This window comes from Hemicordylus capensis, chromosome 17 (assembly GCF_027244095.1).
Source record: "Hemicordylus capensis ecotype Gifberg chromosome 17, rHemCap1.1.pri, whole genome shotgun sequence".
Lineage (NCBI taxonomy): Eukaryota > Metazoa > Chordata > Lepidosauria > Squamata > Cordylidae > Hemicordylus > Hemicordylus capensis.
The window spans coordinates 2,187,778-2,211,074 of record NC_069673.1 but is presented as its reverse complement, the minus strand read 5'-3'; the positions used below and the strand labels follow the sequence as shown (position 1 = coordinate 2,211,074).

General features: G+C 48.1%; 2 protein-coding genes across 9 annotated transcripts in view; both read right to left on the bottom strand.

Moving 5' to 3' along the window:
• The window catches only part of SARDH (sarcosine dehydrogenase), an 81,907-nt gene extending 75,398 nt beyond the window's left edge, over nt 1–6,509 (bottom strand). For both annotated transcript variants that reach the window (XM_053281704.1, XM_053281705.1), the window contains exons 1-2: nt 6,395–6,509; nt 3,255–3,333 (exon numbers count right to left, since the gene is read on the bottom strand). The gene's annotated coding sequence lies outside the window, so the exon portion shown is untranslated. The remainder of the gene's footprint in view (nt 1–3,254; nt 3,334–6,394) is intronic.
• Nucleotides 6,510–9,866: 3,357 nt separating this feature from the next.
• The window catches only part of VAV2 (vav guanine nucleotide exchange factor 2), a 268,700-nt gene continuing 255,269 nt past the window's right edge, over nt 9,867–23,297 (bottom strand). For 4 of the 7 annotated variants that reach the window (XM_053282176.1, XM_053282177.1, XM_053282179.1 and 1 more), the window contains 5 exons: nt 21,095–21,182; nt 20,836–20,959; nt 17,594–17,680; nt 15,174–15,328; nt 9,867–13,027 (listed from right to left, as the gene is read on the bottom strand). In XM_053282176.1, the coding sequence (XP_053138151.1) occupies nt 12,980–13,027; nt 15,174–15,328; nt 17,594–17,680; nt 20,836–20,959; nt 21,095–21,182 (502 nt within the window). In that variant the 3' untranslated portion in view covers nt 9,867–12,979. Of the gene's footprint in view, nt 13,028–15,173; nt 15,329–17,593; nt 17,681–20,835; nt 20,960–21,094; nt 21,183–23,297 lie in introns of those variants that run through there. The other 3 variants (XM_053282180.1, XM_053282182.1, XM_053282181.1) reach the window with 2 other exon arrangements.

Below are 23,297 nucleotides of genomic sequence, written 5' to 3'. Positions count from 1 at the left end.
ATATATATAAATATTCTCTTTAGCAGAGGAGAGCAACTATTCAATTTAGCATAGTATCTCTCCCGTTCCCTTTAGAAAAGAAAAGAAAAGAAAAGAAAAAATATTTTCTTTCAGGCACGATTAACAGCAAAATGGCTCCATCACTTTAAGCAGCTGGACACATCCAAATATAGACAGACATATTGGAAAACATCACCACTATCTAAATTCCCCCCGCCCTCCCGCCAGCCCACCATTTTCTTTCCTCCTGGGCGTACCCATGGCTATCCGGCAGCTCTCCGAACTCTCACGAGAGTTGCCACGCATGGGATTGGCCACAGGCACATCTTAGAGAATTAAATATATAGATAATGTGTGTGTCTTTTTAGCACTCCTAAATAGACACTAACAATGAGGACATCGATACAGATAATTTGTGGGATTATATTGCTTTGGAGTGAGTGTGTGCGCAGACAGCCGTGTGAGGAAAACATCTATTCAGTGGTGGCCTTAAACCAGTTCAACCAATCTAATTTAAATTGGTTTAATCAAGTGTTCCTAGGACATGTTGCGGGATACCAAAAAGCCACATTAGAGAATCTGAATCCCTTCCTGGAATGACAGCTCTCCTAGATCCTTAGCAGAAGGCACAGTGTGATCGTGAACGCAAAGTGATTTGTGGACCCTTTGAAAAATCTGGGTTTTTAAACCTGGAATCTTCAGTGAATCCTTTCCATGGCGACATATCTGCTGAAGAAGGTAGCATGTTACAAAGGTTCTGGTGCATGTTTTGGGTGAAGCTTCTCTTAGGAACATAGGAAGCTGTCTTCTACAGAGTCAGACCCTTGGTCCATCTAGCTCAGTATTGACTACACAGACTGGCATCGGCTTCTCCAAGGTTGCAGGCAGGAGTCTCTCTCAGTCTTGGAACCGTCTGCTTGCAAAGCAGATGCTCTAGGGCAGAGGTTCTCAACCTTGGGTCCCCAGATGTTTTTGGACCAATTCCCATTATCCCCAACCAAAGGCCATTAGGGCTGGGAATTATGGGAGTTGAAGTCCACTAGCATCTGGGGACCCAAGGTTCCAAATCCCTGCTCTAGGGAATGTACTAAAATGAATGAAAGGGTACGCCCACTGAAAAGCCCTAGTTCCTTCCAAAAGGCCACGGAATGCATTTCTATGGCCCTTTGGAAGGAGGAATATAGGAAGCTGCCATCTATTGAGTCAGACCCTTGGTCCATCTAGTTCACTATTTTCTACACAGACCAGCAGCGGCTTCCCCAAGGTTACAGGCAGGAGTCTCTCCCAGCCCTATCATGGAGATGCTGCCATGGATTGATCCTGGGACCTTCAGCATCCAGAGCAACCCCATCTCTTACGGGGGGAATATTTTGCAGAGCTCACATACGTCATCTTCCATCAAAATGCAAACCAGGGTGTATCCTGCTTAGCAAAAGGGACAATTCATATTTGCTACCATGAGACCAGCTCTCTTCTCCTTGAGTGTCACCATCACCCCACAGGGACTGAGAGCTCAGCCTCGAATACAACCAGCCCTCCATTGCAGGAGAGGGAAAGCTGTGGATATGGACAAGCTAGCCTGAAAGGAAGATTGGTCAACATGGCTGATCTCCTTCCCGAGAAGCCCCCGATAAACACTTCCAAAGAAGCCCAAGTTCCCTGGAACACAGTTTTTAAACACTGCTTCAAACTGGCATGTAAAGAAGGCTCTTAAACCCATTGCTGTGTTTCAGCTTGCAAACTCCAGAAGTATCCTAATTAAACTTCTCCGTTTGACATATCCAGAAGCCACATCATTTAGGAGAAGGGTGCTGAGACACCCAGGCGCCATTAACTGCTCTGAGGCATCAACTCAGGGTGTAGCTTTCCTTGGCCGCTGCCTCAGATCTGAGCCATTGCAAAAATCAGGCATATTTTCTCCCAGAACTGGGGAGAAGAATGATTTCTGGGTTGCTCTAACACAACAACTTGGGCAACAATTTTGTGACTATTCACAGGTTTGCAACTTCACTCCAAGCATGATGTACTGAGTGCCTTCCCAAACGAGTGAATAATTGCACCAAGCTATCAGAACAAGTTCACAAGAACCTGATTCAGACATCATGCTGTGCAAGTGTACAGATGTCTGTCCTCTCGTACACGTATTTGTAGTAGTCGTAGTAGAAGTTTATTACGGTTATTGACCGTATTTGTGTGGATTACTGTACCTGTCTTCACTTTAAAAGTGAACCTGGATACAGGCCCTTCAAATGCACGATACATATAGGAAGTGTACTGCTGTATCTGTGTTCAGCATAGCATGTGCATGATTGTACCTGTGTACAGCTCTGTATTTGTTTTGTACACTGAGTGTTGAGCATAGTGTGTGAATGGGCCTAATATAGAGGATCAACGGGCCTAAGGTAGCTTGCAGAATTAAAATTCATAATAAAATCCATTTATGTATTAACAGGGAAATCAGCCTCCTTGTGAATCTTGTAAGTCCAGCTGACATAACTGAATTCACAAGACATCTGCTGGATATATATTCACAGCACCCCATGATGTTGGAGAACAAACAAGAAATCCACTTGGTTTAATACTGCCCATTATTTTGAAATTCTGGTCGGGATATCTATCATCAGGCCCCCTTCCCTCCCCTCTCTCATGGCTTCTGGCTCCATGCTTCTCCAGTGTTTACTCTGTCTGCAAATATCTGAGGGAGGTTCTCAGCTTTCTGCAGCGTCAGCCAATTCCCAAGCAACCTCGGCTTTTGAAGCAGAGACCCGAGATCCACATTTGCAAGGATCCAAACCCCTTTTCCTGCTTGCGCTCAGACTGCTCTTGTCGTTTCCGTATCGCCAGAGCTCAAGTTCCAAAGAGAAGGCATGTGAAAGAGCAAAAGGCGAGGAGGCAGAACAACTTTTTAAGAACACACACACACACCACAGCAGCTCCCAAACAGCTGCATTTTTTTGCTGTTGATCTCCATTCAGCAAAGTTGCCCGGAACATTTGTGTAAAGTGTGGATGCCACAAACCTGTGACCGTGCACCTGGAAACCCTGCTCCAATTGGGACTCTCTTACACACACACACACACACACACACAGTCAGTGAAGACTTATGCCCACACATCACTCACACTGCACATGCTTGCTGCCTGGAAACACCCCTGGAATGTCAATATACAGGTGGCGAGCATATGTGCCGTGAGACACGCATGGCGTTGCCCTCTGTCCGACTGCGCTGTGGCCTCCAGCTCTGTGCTGTTTACCTGTTCAGTTGCGCGGTGGCGTCTCAGTCGTCCCAGTCTGCTCTGCACTCATGGGCCGGGCTCCCTGCCTTCAGCCATGCTGCGATCACAAAAGACATTAACCCAGAGTTGAAAACAGAAACTGGTGTGGAAACGCCTGCTGCTATTGGCCAGCGACTGCTCGTCCCAGAGTCTCTGCAATTCTGCGAATCACAAGTGACGTGTCAGCAACTTGCAGGGACGGTTTCTTCCTCGGAGCGGAGCGAGAGAGCAGCCGTCTCCGCCTGTCCCAGTGAGAGGCCTTGTATGCGCTCAGCATTGCAGAGAGATTCTAACTCCTGCTAACTTTTAAAAAGTGGTGATTCTCTTTGTTGAGCAGGGGGAGAGCAACTGGTCCTAGGAGAGGAGAGCTGGTCTGGTGGTAGCAAGCACGACTTGTCCCCTTACCTAAGCAGGGTCCACCCTGATTGCATATGGATGGGAGACTAGAAATGTGAGCACTGTCAGATCTTCTCCTTAGGGGATGGAGCCACTCTGGGAAGAGCATCTAGGTCCCAAGTTCCCTCCCTGGCAGCATCTCCAAGATAGGCCTGAGAGAGATTCCTGCCTGCAACCTTGGAGAAGCCACTGCCAGTCTGTGAAGACAATCCTGAGCTAGATGGACCAAGGGTCAATGCCACACTATGTGGCAGCTTTTTATGTTCCTATACATCTCCAGCACAGCATCCCTCCTCTGGCCATTGCTGGGGTCTGTCTTATGTTTCTTTTTTAGGCTGTGAGCTTTGAGAACTTCTGTTGAACTGTGGTATATAAATATTTGTCGTTTTCATTCCATTGTTTCCTCTACTCTACTGGTACTAGAAAACAGTACCCTAACTCTTCTAAGACTTATTCTTATTTCTTCTTATAAAACTCATTTTGTTTTCTATGCAAACTGCTTTAAGAGCAGGTTTTTATTGGAAAGCAGAATATAAATATTTTTAGCAACAACATTAGCTGATCTTGTATGCTGAAAATTTCGCAGTGGGAATAGGAACATAGGAAGCTGCCATATACTGAGTCAGATCATTGGTCTATCTAGCTCAGTATTGTCTTCACAGACTGGCAGTGGCTTCTCCAAGGTTGCAGGCAGGAATTTCTCTCAGCACTATCTTGGAGATGCTGCCAGGGAGGGAACTGGGAACCTTCTGCAGGCAAATGCTCTTCCCAAAGCGGCCCCATGCCCAATGGGATTATATTGCAGTGCTCACATGCAGTCTCCCATTCAAATGCAGAGCAGGGCAAGCCCTGCTTAGCATTGGCAATAATTCATGCTTGCTGCCACAAGACCAGCTTTCATCCTGTCTGCTTGTGGCAGGACTTCTCAAACTTGGGAGCTCATGGTCATAGATAAGATAGTAAAGTAAAAGTAAAGTTCACAGTCCTGTTGGGGTCAACTCCTGGTGCCCACAGAGCCCTGTGGTAGAATACAGGAGGGGTTGACCATGGCCTCCTCCCACACAGTGTGAGATGATGCCTTCCAGCATCTTCCTGTATCACTGCTGCCTGATATAAGTGTCTGGGAAACATACCAGCAGGGATTTGAACCAGCAACCTCTGGCTTGCTAAGTCAAGTCATTTCCCCATTGCACCATTAAGTGGCTAGAGATAATACCACATCATAAAGGTTCCATGGACTTAATATACATAACAGAAGCCATTTTCTTGAGCGATGGTTATTCTTTCTCAATATCATAGACAGAAATAGATCATCAAGATTGAATTCAATACTCTTGTGGTCAGAAGGATATTTAGTTCTGATATTTACAAGTTATAAAGGCAAGCCATAATGGGCAAAATGCACTATGATTAGAGCCTTATTACTATCATTTCTTTTATATGTATATTAATTGATGAGGGCAGTTGATAGTGGATCACCAAGTGAAATGCCCAAGAATCCTCAATTTTTTGTTCCTGTATATCTGATGTAACTTGAATATGCATGTTCCTTTTTTAAAAAAAGGGTGTGGGTGTGTGTCTGAAAATCAAAATTAAAAAGAACGGTTTGGTCCCTGGATGTTGTTGGACTATAGCACCCATCATCTGCAGCCACAATAGCTAAAAAAACAATCTGGGGACCGTCTTCAAGTCCCTGACTTGCAGAATCTGCTGTTGCAAGATGCAGTGATGGCTGAGAGTTTACACAACTTTAAAAAAAAAAGAAAAAGGATTAGACAAAATCATGTTGGAAAGAACTATCCAGCCTTGTTTGATTGGGGCATATTAGTAATCAAAACTGGTTTTAATTGTTTTTATTCTGCTGTAAACCGCCCTGAGCCATTTTGGAAGGGTGGTATATAAATCGAATAAATAATAAATAAATAAATAAAATCAGAAGTTCTCCCTGGGAACACCTCTACAGTTTCCCCATTCTTTCATGGCGTGAATACCCACAACTTCAACATTTACTCACTTTAGATCATTTATTGGACTCCCTATTAAGAAACAGAACTGATCTCAAAAATTTTCTGCCCCAAGGGAACTTTCTAAAGAACATAAAATCTAAACTAACAAAACAAAAAAATCTTATATGGACAAATGATCATAAGAAACTGGCAAAGATATAGATAAGGTGGGATCTAAAATGATCACCAGAACACCCAAGCACTAGATCTCGTATATTAAGAGAACTTACACTCTTGTTACAATGGATAATTGTTCTTGCTGGACAAATGTGTTTTTATATGAAAATACCAAACTAAAAAGCATTAGAATATCTCTAAAGTTTTCAAAAGTTTGGAACTCCCTTCTAGGTTTCCTAGAAATGACTATGAGTTACCATTAACCACGTATTAATTCACAAGGAACTCTCTGAAGCTATTTCCAGGGATTATCTTATCCCACCCACCCCTGGGATTCCCCATCACCCTGCAATACTTGTTCCACTATTTTTTCACAATATCGAGCCATCAGAATCTCCAGAATTGCCTTCAAGAGTCATGTGAAGATGGAAGCCAGTTCCTAGAAACCCCAGAGCAACCCTGGAGGTTGGAAACCCTATAATTTCAACCCTGGGAGAAGCTGACTGCCTGAGAATGGGAGGGAGGAAAAGGCAAACAAAGGTGGGGTGGGGAAGAAAGGAGGAGGGAAGAGAAGCTCTCCCTGCTTCAGGGGGGCTCTACCTTGCGGCTTGCTCAGCTCTCTTTCACCAGCATCAGGGGAGTTAATCCTCTCTCACACACACACAGAGGTGGCCAGAGAGAGAATGCACAAGCCAGATGGAGCACAGCTGAACCCATTCCCTCTACGGACAATGAAAAGGTGGGTGGTGGCTGCAGGCTGGGCTCTGATTGGACAAGAGAGAGAGAGAAGTGGGCCTGGCTTGGGGCTGAAACAGCAGCTGGGCTCGGTTCACCCGTCCTGGTTAAAGGCACAGGGCAATGCCCTACCCAGACGCCAACAGGGGCATGGGGATGTTTAACACAGAAGCAGTCCGATCCTAAACAGGGAGGACAGAGAGCTTAGTCTGGATGTCTCCCCTTTGCTAAGCAGTAAGATCTTCCCCTTTGGGGATGGAGCCGCTCTGGGAAGAGCATCTGAGGTTCCCAGTTCCCTCCCTGGCAGCATCTCCAACGAGATAGGGCTGGCCGAGAGACTCCTGCCTACAACCTTGGAGAAGCCGCTGCCAGTCTGTGAAGACAATACTGAGCTAGATGGACCAAGAGTCTCATTCAGTAGGAGGCAGCTCCCTAGGTTCCTAAACAGATTGACTCAGAGATAAGCTCCAGTGAACCACCTAATGGCGCAGAGGGAAATGACTTGACTAGCAAGCCAGAGGTTACTGGTTCGAATTCCTGCTGATATGTTTCCCAGACTATGGGAAACACCTATATTGGGCAGCAGCAATATGAGAAGAGGCTGAAAGGCATCATCATCTCATACTGCGTGGGAGGAGGCAATGGTCAACCCCTCCTGTATTCTACCAAAGACAACCACAGGGCTAGTCTGTGGGCGCCAGGAGTCGACACCGACTTGACGGCACACTTTGCCTTTACTTTAAGCTCCAGTGAGGTTCAATGGAAGTTACTTCCTGGCAACTAGGTTTTAGGACTGCAGCCTTTTGACTCCCACTAGGAATCACCCTGACATCTGGGAATCACTGCAGGCTTTGTCCCTGCAAGAAATCTTTCCTGCACTGGCTTCTGCAGCACCAGAAGGGCCGGATTATGACATGCGGCGCTCCCAAGCTATGTCCAGCTTAAAATGCCCTATAGCCAAAAGCCTAGAGAGCCAGTGTGGTGTAGTGGTTAGAGTGCTGGACTAGGACCGGGGAGACCCGAGTTCAAATCCCCCTTCAGCCATGATCCTTGCTGGGTGACTCTGGGCCAGTCACTTCTCTCTCAGCCTAACCTACTTCACAGGGTTGTTGTGAGGAGAAACCTAAGTATGGAGTACACCGCTCTGGGCTCCTTGGAGGAAGAGCGGGATATAAATGTAATAATAATAATAATTAAATAATAATAGATAAAAGGAGCTTTTCCAAACTACATACCAAGTGCACTACAGTAGTCAAGCCTGGAGGTTACTAGCATGTGCACCACTGTTTTAAGGTCATTTACCTCCAGAAATGGGCGTAGCTGACGTATCTGATAAAAAGCAAGCAGTATCATCCTCACCTCCATCTTGTCAGGATTAAATGAAGGCACGTGATGTAGAAGTGGGAATTTAGTCACTTGGGGGTCTTCAGAATCCCCTCACAATGCGAGGCCTTGAGCTGTAACTTACTTGCTTTGTGCCTAGGCTTGGCTCTGAGCAAGACCCATTGCCTTTTCCGGCTGTTGCGTACCACGTTTACCCTCACAATCAGGGAGCCCACTCAAACTCAAGACTCCAGAACCTGCTCAGAGAGAGTCAAAAGGGCTTTGCCGGAGAGAGACACCAGAAAATAGGTCTAGCTAGCGGGCAGCTACTGTGCTCTTCCACAAGGAGCGTAACAAAGGCAGATTGTCCTGCTTCACTTGTCTGACCTCTGCCGCTGTGTCCACGTTTGCAATCATTTTCTACACGTGAGAAGAGTTCATCGACAACAGGGCAGTTTCAAATGCCCCTCCCCCTGCACGCTGAAATGGTGCAGCCTAGGGAACCTTCTGCCTCTTGATTTTGCAGACTGCATAAACTGACTCTCAGAGGGGCCAGCACAAATCACAGCCCCCAGCTGGGCTGCTTCCCTTGAAGCCCTGGGACCTTACGAGGAGTGCCGGGAGGGGGCAGCCCTGCCTCATCCAGCACTTCTCAGATGGGAAGAGGCAGCTTGTTGGGCCAAGTATCTGGCAGATGTGGTGTCTTTGGTTAAGCCATTCCTTGATCCAGGACAGCTTTTGAATGGGGCTTTAGTTACTTGTATGCCAGGCTAACAGAACAGGGGAAAGCAGTCTGCACTTGCCTCTCTGTACCTCAGGTCTGCTTCATTCAACTGTTAATGTTCTTGACTCCACGCCATGGCCTTCTCCTTGCGTGCCTCAACTCCTTCCCTTGGATTCTACGGCACCTTCCTCCATCGCCTCTCCCATGGCCAGCCGCCTCGCCTGCTCCTTCTCTGCTGCCGTGGTAGATGGAGGGGGCGGGGCCTCATCCAGGCTCCACCCACTGGACCCAGGTGGGAAGGCACCTGTGGGAGAAGCGTCCCTGTCAGGTGCATCTTCTTCTCAAGAGTTGAGGGTGGGGCTGGTGTCCCTCAAATGGCGGTGGCTGAGAGTTCCCCTCTTGGATTTCTGGCAGCCTGCTGGATCAGCAGCCTGCTCAATCCAGCCCTGCTGGATCAGGCCCAAGGAGGCCCATCCAGTCCAGCATCCTGTTTCACACAGTGGCCCACCAGATGCCCCTGAGAAGCCCCCAGGCAAGAGGTGAAGGTACGCCCTCTCTCCTGCTGCTGCTCCCCTGCTATGGGAATTGAGAGGCATCCTGCCTCTGAGGCTAGAGGTGGCCCCCAGCCCCCAGACTAGTAGCCACTGATAGCCTGTCCTCCATGAATCTGGCGTCTGCACCTCCTCCCCTGCCATTGCTCCCTTGCAACTGGCAGACGTCCACAGACAGCCTTTTAAATGTACCTTGAAAAACAAAACCAAACATAAACAACTCCTAGGTGTGTTCTTGTGATAGGTAAGCCTAGCTGCACCTGTCTTCACCTCAATCCTCTTCTAGCTTCCACTTTTTGCCTTTCCACACCGATTGGGCCACCTTGGTACAAAAGCTCTGGCTCCTCTAGCTATCCTTGCTATTGCCCTGTTCCAGTTCCGTCACCGACTCCAACTCCAGCAAGCCTGCTTCCTTGCGGGAGGGGGCTGACCACTACCAGTGCTCTCTGCTGGACTCCTTCTTGCCAACATATCTCCCCAAACTGCTTAAGCAGCCCCCACCACATCCTTGATGTTAGTCTCAAATTCTTAGGGATAAGTTGCCCTTCGTTCCCATGGGGGAGGGCTCCTCCATTTAGCAATATTTCATTAATTTTGCTTTTAAAAAATTATGCTCCATAGTTGGCTTTTGAAAGTCACGCAGAAATCATTTAGAAGTCCATTGGGGTTCAAAATGGTGTATTCTCAGAAGCAAAGGTACCCAGAAAAGAGCAAAGAAAACCCACATCAATGCCTCTGCTGCCGAAAAAAAGAGCAGGTGTTTATTTGCAGTAAAAATAACGTTTTAAGGGAGGGAGGCAGGGGGAGAATCTGTCAATAACATTACATTGTATTTGTTTGTTGGAGGATTTCCTTGGATGGTAACGTAAGAGATTGTAAAAATACATGCGGGGAGAAGGAAAGGGACTAATTAGCAGCTACAAGTTCTGTTTTCAGGTTCCAGCATTAAAAGCAATTGCAAATGGTTGCTGATTCTTTTTCCAGCTATGAACTATCCCTCAAACAACTCTCATATTTCTACGTATTTCTCCCATCACCCCCCATCTAGCCCCAATTTAGGGTAGTGCAAAAGAAACTGAACAAAAACAAAACCCCCAAATAAATCAAGGAATTTACAAATTATTTTTTCCATTGTTACACTTTTTCTGTTTAAAAAAAAACAAAGTTGTTTTTGTTTTTTGTTTTGCAAAATCAACTCAGATATATGTACAATATTCTCGCCATCATAATAAAAAAACTTCCTTTCTTATTCACAAATATATATTGCGGCGACAATTGGGTCAATAATTAATTACAAACAAAACGATTGCTTTAGAAAAAAGAATTTCTTACAACAGTAGACAAATAAAGACCCCTGTCACACTCCCCTTCCCTTTTTCAGCCAAAAAATGGTTGGATTTTGTTCAGAATTCACCGTGGAGGATGGTGAGGCATTTCAGTGTAGATGCAGCTGTTGTATCTAAAACCGTCTGGTCATCGATAGAGCCGTGGGTGTCTTAAACATTTGGCCTGGCAACTAAACTACTGAAGGGAGTAGAAAGGCGGTAGTAACAAGAGTGCCTCTGAGCACATACAGTATGTTTTTTTCTTCACCATTAAGTATTCACAATTGGAAGACACTCAAGCACTAAGCACTACCTGGTAGTGGAGAGAGGGTGATGAGACGTGTTACTGATGACTCCCCCTTTCACTTGGTTTTCTGCCCTACTTTCTCTCCAAGCTGGCTTTCCCCCTCCCTCCAAGCTGGCTTTTCCCCATGCATATTTCCACTCCTGGAGATACAGCTTGTTACCTTCAAAAGATGCAGACGTGCTCTTAGGAACCATGCCCAAGTTTCAACGTGCAGGATGTTGTAGTGCCGAAACTGACGTGCCTACCCATAAATGCTTTGGAGAGGAATTATAACTCAAGACGTTTCTGCCAAGGTGGAAGAAATCAACATTTTCAAGGGCCTCAAGATTGCATAGAAACATGGGAAGCTGCCTTATATTGAGTCAGACCCTTGGTCCATCTAGCTCAGCACTGTCTGCTCTGATTGGCAGCGGCTCTCCAAGGTTTCATGCAAGAATCTTTCCCAGCCATACCTAGAGATGCTGCCAGGGATTGAACCTGGGACCTTCTGCATGCAAAGCAGATGCTCCACCTCTGAGCTACAGCCCAAAAACTCCCAAGGAGGGGATATTTCTGGGGCTCATTACCCAAGAAAAACAAGGAGGGTTGTGCACCGTCCTTGTATGAGGGAAAGAAGGTCGTTTTGAAACGGATCTTTTTTCCTTTGGGCAAAAAGGAGGTGATCCGGGGGTGCTTACTAGGATTTGGGTTGCCTCCCACATTCAAAGCGTATTTTGCATCTCCTCCTGGGTTGCTGTTTCTGAGCAATGTTGAGGAAATCCCAAACAGGGGGTTTGCGGGGAGGAGAGTCCTTCATCCTCCTTAGGACTGATATGCTTTGGCAAATTCTACCTAGTACACATAAGAGTGACTACTGTTTGGGCATCGGTGGCTGGAGGAGGACCTTTTTGTACAGGGGCAAAGAAGCAGATTTAAAATAACCCAAAGAGCACCACCCCACCACCCAAGGCAGTACTGTGTCCAGAGGCTGCCAGCACACAAGTGAAGAGGACTTCAGGACCAGCTCCCCACGGCCCTTAGTTGTGTGAGAGAGCTTAAGAGGATCAGGCTAGGCACAGGTGGTGCAGGTGGATCGGTGCTTCCAAGGACCACTTTCTGCTTCATGTGAATGACGCCAAAGCGGCTTCCTTGGCTTTCTGCCCATGCTGTCCCGGTAAAGTATGCACTGAGGGAACCACATGGGAGAGACGAAGAGAATGGTCCATTCTTCTGCATGGATTTCCCACCGGGGAGAACTATGCAGGCTCCTTGCTGCCATTTCCCACCAGGGAGAACTATGCAGGCTCATTGCTGCCATTTCCGTGTGAGACCCACTCCAAGTCCTTGCTTCCACCAAAGTGCCATCCAAAACAATATCTTCACCGGGCGTAACCCTCGCATAGAATTTTCTGAAAATTCTTTCCTAAGGTGGTCTCAGTTAACGGTCACACGCATTCGCTGATATCCGGGTGAAACAGAGAGACGACTGACAGTCATCCACTTGGGCCTCGGACATGCACGGGGCTCCAGAAGAATTCAAGTAGATCTGGGGTATGCAGGGATGGTGGGTCCCTGGGACAAGTGATTTAACTGCAGATCTTCTCCTTGCTGGGAGGCTGCTCGAGTTGAATCAAGAAGTGTCAACTGTGCCACCATGGCCAGGAAAGGGTGAGGCTAGCCAATGTATCTGGATCGGAGGCTAGCCAATGGATCATCCTTTGCTCAAGCGACTCCTTACTGCATTCAGATTACCATGATCTAATGCAGAATTCCCAGTACCTCAGAATTGGAGAATTCTCTTCTCAAGCTCGCTCCTTGCAGGAATGGGAGTCTTCATTCCACCCACCGCTCCAGTGATGGCTTTGTCCCCAGAAGAGGTGCACATCTTATACGAGAGCAGAGCAACAGTCACGCCTGCTGCCCCCCCCCAATTAGACCCCGCCAAGGCTCTCCCCAAACATGACCGGATTTTAGGTTTTTAAATCTTATGTACAAGAAATGCCACCAGTGAGAAGCAGCAGAACACCTCCGAGCCCCTTGCACATGCGCATCCAACCCTCTGCGGTTGCTCTCTCCTCCACACACCCTTCCACGCGAAACGGCCCCTCCCCACCCAGACTCGCATCTCTGTTGTCAATGCTGGAAGAGGGACAGATCACTTTGCACTCAGAGTGCCGGGGACGGATGCGTGAGGAAAGGATTTTTCTGGGCACCTGCCCAATGGGCCGGGAGCTTGGATTGTCACTGAACACCCTCCTCCTCCACGTAGGTCGAAGGGAACCAGCCGATCTGCAGCAGGAAGACAGAGAGGATGAAAACATTTTGTGGCAAAGAGCAGGATACTCAGGAACAGGAGCCCTGTATCCTTGCGGGATACAGCTCTTGCGGTGGCCTAAGCAGCGGTAATGGGGAGCGACAAGTGTGCAGTCGTCAGCCCAGGTAAAGAGCTAAAGCCAAGGTCACAATTCAAGAGACTAAAGACAAACTCTCCCATTCTAGGGGTCTCTTCCAAGGCAGGGTATCCAGGAGGAAAAAAGAGCTCAAGCAGCTTCAAGGAGGTCAGGACCTTGGAGAGCTTCACAGAGACAGTCAAGGGAGCTGGATGAAACAGGCATGAGATGGACGTTGCTCCAGCAGATATTTGGAGCTGGCTGGTGGTGTTTATGGCTGTTGCTCCAGTAGAGTGGATTAGCCCTGTCCCTTTCTTGAGGGGTGGGGTTCTATTGTTTCAAGGGGCTTGAAGCCTCCTGGAGCCCCTTGAAACTCAAGGGGCTTCAGACTCACCTAGTGATGGGTTGTTTGAGGCGGTATTGAAATGTAATAATCAATAAAGGGACTTGCCCAATTTTCTAAGTACTGGCCCTGGAGGACCAATGCCTGAGGTGGCAGGCCCTCCAGGGACTCCTTTGAGTCAGAGTATTAGAAGGATGGGCCGGGTCCATAGGTCATCCTGGGCATACTGGCTGTGGTTACCCTGATGTGTGTGTGGGGATCTCGGTCGCATACAGTCACCCAGGCTCTGGGTCATAGGGTCTTCCTACCCTGTCTCATTTCCTGAATGCTCCACTTTGTCAGGGTGTGTGTGTGTGTGTGTGTGTGTGTGTGTGTGTGTATAGGGGTGTCCCAGATTCAGGGACATGATACTATGCAGAATAACAGGTGAGCTGGAGAAGTCAGGAAGCAGATCTGAAACCAAGCAGGGAATTCTGGTAGCACACCTCAGAAGAAGCAGAAAGGTCTACAAGTGCAGAGGGGCTGTCTTGTGGGTTTCCCTGAAGAAGTGCGGCGGGCCTTGAGTCTACAGAGCAGGATTCGACTAGCTTTCCTGAGTCACTTGAGCCACGTGCAGACCAGGAGGAGTGGGCCCTGGAACAGACTGTGAAGATGGGCCCTGGCCCCCTCTCTTCTGAGAGGCAGGAGGGGGAGATCAGATCCCTCCCCCCCCCCGACTTTGTCCCTCTGAGCTAGACTCCTGTTCTGGTGTAGAAATATTTCCACTCAGCATGATCTATTTCAGGGGTAGGCAACCTTGATTCTCCAGCTGCTGTTGGACTACTACTCCCATCATCCAAAAGTGCTTTTTTTTGGTGGCTGGGGATGATGAGAGTTGTAGCTCAACAACATCTGGAGAACCATGTTGCCTACCCCTGGCCTGCCGCGTGGCCAGAAATTTATTTATTTATTTATTTATTTATTTATTTATTTATTTATTTATTTATTTATTTATTAGAAACATTTAATATACCGTCCACTCCGAAGACTCTACAAAACAAAAACATACAAAGCAAGACAGCACTAAAATTACATTTTAAATTAAAATCTAAAGTAATTAACAAAAAGAAAAAACCAAATAGGTTAAACTATAGGGTAAAAGCCTGGCAAAAAAGAAAAGTCTTCAACAGAGATTTAAAAATCAATAAGGAAGGAGCTAAGCGAATCTGAAGGGGAAGGGAGTTCCAGAGAAGTGGGGCAGCAACCAAAAAGGCCCTTTCATGGGTCCTAGCGCCCCGAACCTCTCGGAAATCAGGGACTGACAAAAGGGCCATCTGAGAAGATCTGACCAGATGGGATGTAACTGGATGGGAGAGGCGGGTCTGTAGGCAGAGAGGTGCCAAACCCTGCAAGGCTTTGAAGGTCAAAACCAGGACCTTAAATTGAACTCGGAAGCAGATAGGCAACTGCAGAAATGCCTGCTGTCCCCTCTTCTGACCAGTAGGAGGCCCAAGGAATGGGCACCTCTCCCGCAAGGCTCTCTGCCCAACCCCACAGTAATGGATGCGTCTGTAGTGACCCCCGCCAAAGCGGCATTTAAAGATGAATTCAGCTCCTACTGGGAAATGCATTATCTTCCCACCCACCGAGGACCGGATTGGGAATTCCAAAGCAGACGGACTGGGCTGTCCACATGCACAGCTGACGAAAAAGCGGCACTCACCCGTCCGTTGGTTTCTCCTTTCCACCACCCTTGGTCCCCACCAATCCGGCTGTAGATCTTCACCACGTCCCCTTCCCTCAACGAGAGCTCCCGCATGTCCCGAGCAGCAAAGTTGTACCTCGCCACCGCCGTCCCTATGACCCGAGGCGTGAATACTGCAGGCAAACAGGGAGAAGAGGTTTAGGAAGCACGAGCCACCGGGTCTTGTGGCCAAGAGGGTGGGGCCCGACCAGTTCAACCTGGGCTCTTGTGGAGATCTCTGCTTCTTGCGGCACTGCCGTGATGGATACTGAGAGCGAAGGCCGCAGCGGGAAGACCCTTCTTGCTTTTAGAATGCCTGTTCCAGGCTGAAAGCTCTCATCGGAGATCTTTCAGCTCCAAATTTGGAGGACGGGGAGATGGAAAGGGGGTCTGGAACTCCCCTCTCCAGCTTACCTTGTCACGCTGTTCTCTGGTCTGCAGTGGCACCAGCAGTGCCCTTCTGAACAGCTGCCTGTTTATTTCCCACAATCCCACTCCAAGCAAGGCTACGTCACCGAGGGGTGTCATTCTGAGGGGAGTTTTGTGGGGAGATGGGACCCTACACTGACGGTTGCCGTTTCCCCCCAAAACTCTGGGAGAACGATGTTACGGCATAAGCTAGCTTTACTCAGAGGAGGCGTTGTGGAGAGGAAATGACACCGAGCAACTGGTGGCCATTGAGACAAACGCCATTGGTGACATTCATGCCTCTCCAACGCTGAGCTCCACCCACCTCTCGAAAACTGCCCAAATACAGTATTTACCTGAATCGAAGACTAGCCACACGCCCCCTAAATTTCTTTCATGTTAGAAATCAGGGGAACATCTTAAATCCAGAGTCCTCTTCTTTTGGGGTGAATAAGGTGTATTCCACCTCTATTTGTAAAGGGGCTTGTCTTAAATTCAGGGCCATCAATAATAATAATAATAATAATAATAATAATAATAATAATAATGGACTTTGGAATGCGCTCCCTGTTGAAATAAGAGCCTCCCCATCTCTGGCAACTTTTAAAAAGGCAACGAGGACACGTTTATTCACCCAATCACAACTGTAGAAAGAACAGAGTGTGGGGAGCAGTTCATAAATTTTTTTTAAAAAAAAAGCTCTCGGTTTTTTGGGTCTTCTTTGAACTTGCCCTGAAAAACGTAATCAAAGCCAAATATTTTGCAAGCCAAGGTTGAAGTGGATCTGGGTGCCGGGAGAAAAGGAGTTCTACTGATAGGTCTTCTCAAGACTGAGGTGGAAAAGAGATGGTGAAGATAGCTTTGGAGCATGGCCATTGATGGAGGGCAGGAACTGGCCCAAAAATCGCTCTGGGCATCCCTGGAAGTTCTCCTCCACAAAGCCCCACTGGAACACATGGAAGCTGAACAAGGGGCATGCTACTGAGTGGAATGTTAGAATATGGCAGGAAAATGAATTTGCAAAGAGACTGTGGGCTGCACACATCCATCCTGTGAGAAAATCAGCTCCACTGCCCAAGCTGTGCCCCCAAATTTGGCCCGAAGAGAAAACCAAGGTATGTGTGGGAAGCCATTTGCAAAAATTCTGAGTAATACAAGTGCAGAAAAAAGTAAAGAAGATGACATTTTCTCCAGGAAGTTGACACGTCATGGTCTGGGTTGTGTGTAATCTGTGCTAACTGGGTTGAAATCCCCCCCCCCCCCCACACACACACACAAAACAAAAATTTGTGGCAAGAAAAGTAGAATCCTGGGACGGATGGAAGCCAGAGGCATTTGCAGAATTCCTTGTTTGGCATAACTTAATCTGCATTACTGTTGCTATTTTGCTTAAATTATTCCGTTTCCACCAGTATGCAAAGCCCTGCCTTTGATAATCTTATGCGCGAACTCCACATCTTTTGGAAACATTTCATACTTTTAAGGCATATCTTCACTTCCATAGGGACTGGGGTCTTTCTTTCTTTCCTTTCCTTCCTTTTCTTCTCTCTCTCTCTCTTTCTGTCTTTCCTTCCCTCCCTCCCTCTCCTTCTTCCCTTCCCTCTTTCCTAGATGGCTGAGATTTTTAGGAAGCACACCAAATCATAGCATACACACAACCCAGATCATGGTATGTTCTCTCCAAAGAATGTAACATCTGGCTTTTGGTCTCTGTTCCCCGCCACTAACAGTTTGGAGTCTAATTTCTGCCGCAACCTGGCCCCCAAGACACTTGAGGGGCTATACTTGACTCTGCTAAGAAATGCAGAAGATCTTTTTAAAAAGGGCTTTCATTTCAGCCCAGCCCTCCTCTACAGAAAGGCTGCCGGGAATGTCCAGGCTGTTCTCCAGACGGCCAGCAGGTGCTGCTTTCCTCTCACAGGAGGGAGGGTGGTTTCCACGCTTTGTGTGCAGATATGCGCAGATATATATATGTGTATGTGTGTCTATACCTGACCAGAAAGGAGTGGAGGAATTCTGAGAAGTGAAGTTGTGGCCCTGAGGACTGAGAAAAGAAAAATTGTAGGAAGCACAGGCAGCTGCACGGAGGTCAGAGAGAAACAAAGCAGCGGGGAGAAGAAGGAGGGAGAAAACATAATTAAAAAGGGGGAAATTGACAAGGATGGGGGGAAATCAACAATGCAGTAAAACCCAGTAAAGCAAACACAAAGCATGCGGCAATTGGCTTCTAAAAATACAAGAGCGCAAGAACTGTCTTGCTGCACCATCAGACCAGCTGCACCATCAGACCTCCTGTGCCACAGCTCAGGAGGAGAGGGTCTGCTTTGCACGTGGTGGTGTCCTGGGTTCAACCCCTGGCAGCATCTGCAGGCACGGCTGGGGGACGCTCCAGCATGAAACCTTGGAAAGCTGCTGCCAGCCCGTGTCGACGATACTGGGCTAGAGGGACCAAAGGCCTGACTCAGTAGGAGGCAGCTTCCTGTGTTCCTGTTTGGGAATGGGGCCTCAGCTCAGGGGCAGAGCATCGGCTTTGCCTGCAGAAGGTCCCAGGTTCAATTGCTGGCAGCGTCTCCAGGTAGGGCTGGGAAAGTTGCCGGCCTGAAACCTTGGAAAGCCGTTGCCAGTCAGTGTACATAGGAACATCCAAAGCTGCCTTATACTGAGTCAGACCACTGCGCCATGTAGGTCAGGATTGTCTACACTGACTGGCAGCATCTCTCCAGGGTTTCTGGCCAGATTTTCACCCAGCCTTGCCTGGGGATGCTGTCAGGGAGTGAACCTGAGCCCTTCTGCATGCAAAGCCTACGGTGGACTAGTTTCAGGACATCCTAACATGAAAGGCAGAGAACACCCACTGAAATGCACAGGTTCCTTCCAGATGGCTACGGAATGCACTGGGTTCCCCAATGGCCATCTATGTCTACACCTGTGAGAATCTGGTCAGAGTGAGGTGGCCTCCATGGGTGACAAATTTTTGGATGCTGTAAGGGGACTCACCATCTAGCTCAGGATTGTCTACCCAGACTGGCAGCGGCTTCTCCAAGGTGGCAGGCAGGAGTCTCTGTCAGCCCTCTCTTGGAGATGCTGCCAGCGAGGAAACCTTGGACCTTCTGCTTGCAAGGCAAATGCTTTGCCATTGAGCTATGGCCTCATCTAGAAACATAAGCAGCTGCCTTCTACTAAGTCAGACCCTTGGCCTATCAAGCTCGGCGTTGTCAACCCAGACTGGCAGCAGCTTCTCCAAGGTGGCAGGCAGAAATCTCTCCCAGCCCTATCTTGGAGATGCTGCCAGGGAGGGGACTTGGGACCTTCTGCATGCAAGCAGGCAGGTGCTCTTCTCCTGAGCTACGGCCACAACCCCTGAGGGGAATATCTCACAGTGCTCACACATGTAGTCTTCCATTCAAATGCAAACCAGGGGGACCCTGCTTAGCCCAGGGGACAAGTCATGCTTGCGACCACCAGACCACCTTCTGTAAAGACAAGCCTGAGCTAAATGGACCAATGGTCTGACTCCGTGTAAGGCAACTTCCTACGTTCCTATAAGATGTTTTTGAAGAAGGAGGCATAGTTCAGTGGTAGAGCATCTGCTTTGCATGGAGAAGGTCCCAGGTTCAATCCCTGGCAGCATCTCCATGTAAGCCTGGGCAAGACCCCTGCCTGAAACCTTGAAAAGCTGCTGCCAGTCAGTGTAGATGGGAGTAAGTTAGATGGCGCAAGGGTCTGACTTGGTATAATTCAGCTTCCTTTGTTACCAAAGGTTTATTTAGGCGTACTCTTCTAGTTTCTAACACCAGCCGGTCAGGTTTATCTCTCCAGTTCAGCCAGAAGATGGGCAACCTCTGTTGTTGAACTCTAGCATATTGCCTCTAGCATATTGAACATGGAGGTTCCATTAAGATACCCTGACACCTAGCACAAGTGTGTCTAATTCCCTTTCAAAGCCAAAAGTCTTGACAATATCTTGTGGTAGGCAGTTCGACAGGAAAAACTGTGTCCTTCTGCAAAGCAGCACTTTCTTTGTGGCTGTGAATTCCTCAACTTAACACATGCATTGTGTGGAATTAGAAGTTAGGAGACGAGGCGGGAGAGTGGTGAGTCCCAACGTGATGGCATGAATACGCAATTCTAGGTCCTGCAGTTGGAATGGTGAACATCACTCTGGGGAGGCCAGACGCATGCACGGGATTTGCAGGCATTTGAAAAATAAGGTTCTTGGCGGTGTGTCAAATGTGAAATCCTGAACATGCGTGTGTGGATGCACATGTGTGCAAAGGTATACAAGAAACTCGGCACAAACTGGATGCTTTCCCAGAGATGCTACCAGCCCGGGATGGTTATTAATGCGCCTGACTGCCTTCCTGAAGAAAAAGTAATTTCCGCCAGGTCCTAATTCTTTGGGAGTGGGAGTGCTTGCTTCATCAGATGCAGAGGCCCATTGTGCAGGTGTGGCGGCTTCCAAAAGGGCCACTGGGCCGAGGGGGAAAGGCCAAAGAGCAGCTGAAGAGTGGCTGATTTCTTAAATAAGGGAGTTCGGCAGCGGAAAGGGTAACCTCCACAGACACCCCGCCCCAACTGCCTCGGACAACTCTCCTGGAGGGGGTAAGTGTTTTTAAAAAAATAATAATTTAAAAAAATTATAAAACCCCAAAATCTCGCAGAACCCCCTCCCCCAGACCAAACCGGGGTGGGGAAGGGATTCGAGGGGGTCCGGACTGAACCGGACCAGTTCCAGACTGAACTGTCCCGGTTCGGACTTGAACTGAACCAGACCAGCCGGTTCCGTGCACGCCCCTAGTTCCAAGCAGGAGTTTCTCTCAGCCCTATCTGGAGATGCCAGGGAGAGAATGTGGGGCCTTCTGCAGACAGATGCTCTTCCAAGAGTAGCCCCATCCCCTAAGGAAAATATATTACAGTGCTCACACATGTAGTCTTCCATTCAAATGCCAGTACCGCTGCTTTCCTCTTACCCTGATGGCAGCTCTCTCTCTCTCTCTCTCTCTTTCTTTATATTTATATTTTAGGAATGCATAATTTTCATATTTATGCGGAGTTACCATTGGATTCTTTTTGGACCATCACTGTCCTTTTGGAATCCAAGAATACTGTGCACTTCAACTCCCATCAGCCCCAGTCACGATGGCCGAAGAAGTAACCCAACCACATCTGGGGGACCCAAGGCTGAGAATCACCTGGACCGAATCCCGCCCTCCACACAGCCTGCTCTGATTACCTGGTGAGCGTGTTAAGGTTCTGGAGGTAGAGCGCTCCCGGGACTTGTAGGGATACTTCAGGGTCGTGTCCAGCTGCTTAAAGCTCTCCTTCAGAGAATGGGTTTGGTAGTACTCCACGAGTTCCTACAGGGCAAAGAGCACACGCCATGAGCCTTGGGCAAGGAGCCCTCGAAGGAAACTGCAGCTGCGGAACGACTAACCCCCCTCCTCCACCCGACCCCCCAGGCCACTTTTTGGTTCCCCCCTAAAAATCCATACCAACAGGCTCTCGAATTTTTTGGCTTCCGTGATGTGGATCCAGTTGTCTTTTTCAACCACCTTGATGTGCTTCACTTCATCGTTGAACCTGGGGAGAAACAACCAGAGGCAGGGCTGTCCTTAGGGCAGGGCAGGCTGGGCAAACGCCCCAAGCCCCGTCCTATGACCCCCACTTACATTAACCGTAAAGGGCTCCCCACTGTACCACATTTGCCCCAGGACCTGCACCCCACACCAGGGCACTTTAAGCTCAGCCCTGACCAGAGGAGGCGGCTTCAGGAGAGCCAAAGATAGATGGGGGAAGGGGAGCTCCCATCTTTGCCATGTGTGACTCTCTGCTTTCCTGGGATCTACCCTCAGTAGAGAGATGGCTCTGATCCCAATTTAGGAGCACACCGCTCCTTCAAGGGAGGCCACCATCCGTTGAAGACTGATCTAAAGCCACGATCCACTACTGGTGGGTTGTTTTAAGATTCATATACTGTTTGTCTAGAGCTGAGTTTATTAATTTAAAAATTCTTATATACTGCCGCCTCCAAAGACTATAGGTGGTGAACAACAACAATACCAATAACAATTAATTAAAACAACATTATTAATTATTATTTTTGTTTACACAGTCAGACAGGTGCTATTGACTGGTTTGTTTTATCCAGACATCGAGTCCTTCCCAAGGACCTGGGATGGCTGAATTTTATTATCAGTATTGTTGTTGTTATCATTATAGATATCATCGCAGAATATAGGCTGTTCCCAGTAAAGTTGCTTTTTGTAATTGGCTGATGGTGATTTCTGCGGCCGCTATGGTGTTGAGGTGCTCTTCAAGGTCTTTTGGAATTGCACCTAGGGCACCAATTACTCCTGGGATTACTTTGGTCTTTTTCTGCCACAGCCTTTCAATTTCCATTTGTAGATCTTTGTATTTTGTTATTTTTCCTATTTCTAAATATTATGGGACTTCCGACTACAAACAGGCAAACATCTGCCACACAATACACCAGATATAACGGTAGTCGAGAAGAAAGAAAAACAAGTCAAAATAATCGACATAGCAATACCAGGGGATAGCAGAATAGAAGAAAAAGAATGTATTATTATTTTTTTTTACACAGTCAGACAGGTGTTATTGACTGGTTTGTTTTATCCAGACTTCGAGTCCTTCCCAAGGACCTGGGATGGCTGAATCTTATTATCATTATAGGGCAAACGCCTGGCGAAACAGGTGCGTCTTGAGAAGGCCCTTAAAAGCAGCCAGGGAGGGGGCCGAACGAATCTGGGGGGAAGGGTGTTCCGAAGAAGAGGGGCGGCCACAGAGAAGACCCTCCTATGGGCCCAGGCACCGCGCACTGCACCAGGGCCCGGGACACTAAGGAGGGCCAGCTGAGAAGACCTCACAGGACGGGACACAACCGGCCGAGACTGGCTGAGATTGGCGATGCTGGAGATATACAGCTGCTAAGCCCATCAGGGTTTTAGTTGTGTGGATTCTGGCTGTACAGTGCCTGTAAGGCCCAAGCCAGACAGTTCTGGGTCGTTGAAGTCGTGTTGGGACCTGGTCAGTGGCTTTAGAGCAGACTTTAACTGGCAGCCGCCTACCTCGAAGGAGCGGCGTGCTCCTAAATGGAGATCAGAGCCATCTCTCTACTGACAGCAGAGCCCAGGAAAGCAGAGAGTAACCCCTGGCCCATCACACGACGGAAGGAGCTTTGCCCTCCTAAAAGGACACAGTGAGCAGACCCACAGTGAAGAAGAAGAAACGTATCGCCCAAGTCTGAAGTGAGAACTGAGAAGCAACACAAATGAGTGTTCGTGTTGCTTCTGAGAAGCAACACAAATGAGCAACACAACGCGAGTTTCAGTTCACCAAAAACCAAAACCAGATGAGGAGGAGGGCAGGACTGGAACCAGGGGCTGAAATATAGAAAAAAGCCAACTGCGGGGAGACATGATAAGAGGTCTATAGAATCATGCATGGTGTGGAGAAAGTGGATAGAGAGAAATGTTTCTCCCTCTCACACAACATTAGAAACAGGGGTCATCCCATGAAATTGATTGCCAGGAAATCTAGGACCAAGAAATGGAAGTACTTTTTTACATAACGCGTGATCCACTTGTGGAACTCTCTGCCACAGGATGTGGTGACAGCCAACAACCTGGATGGCTTGAAGAGGGGTTTGGATAACTTCATGGAGGAGAGGTCTAT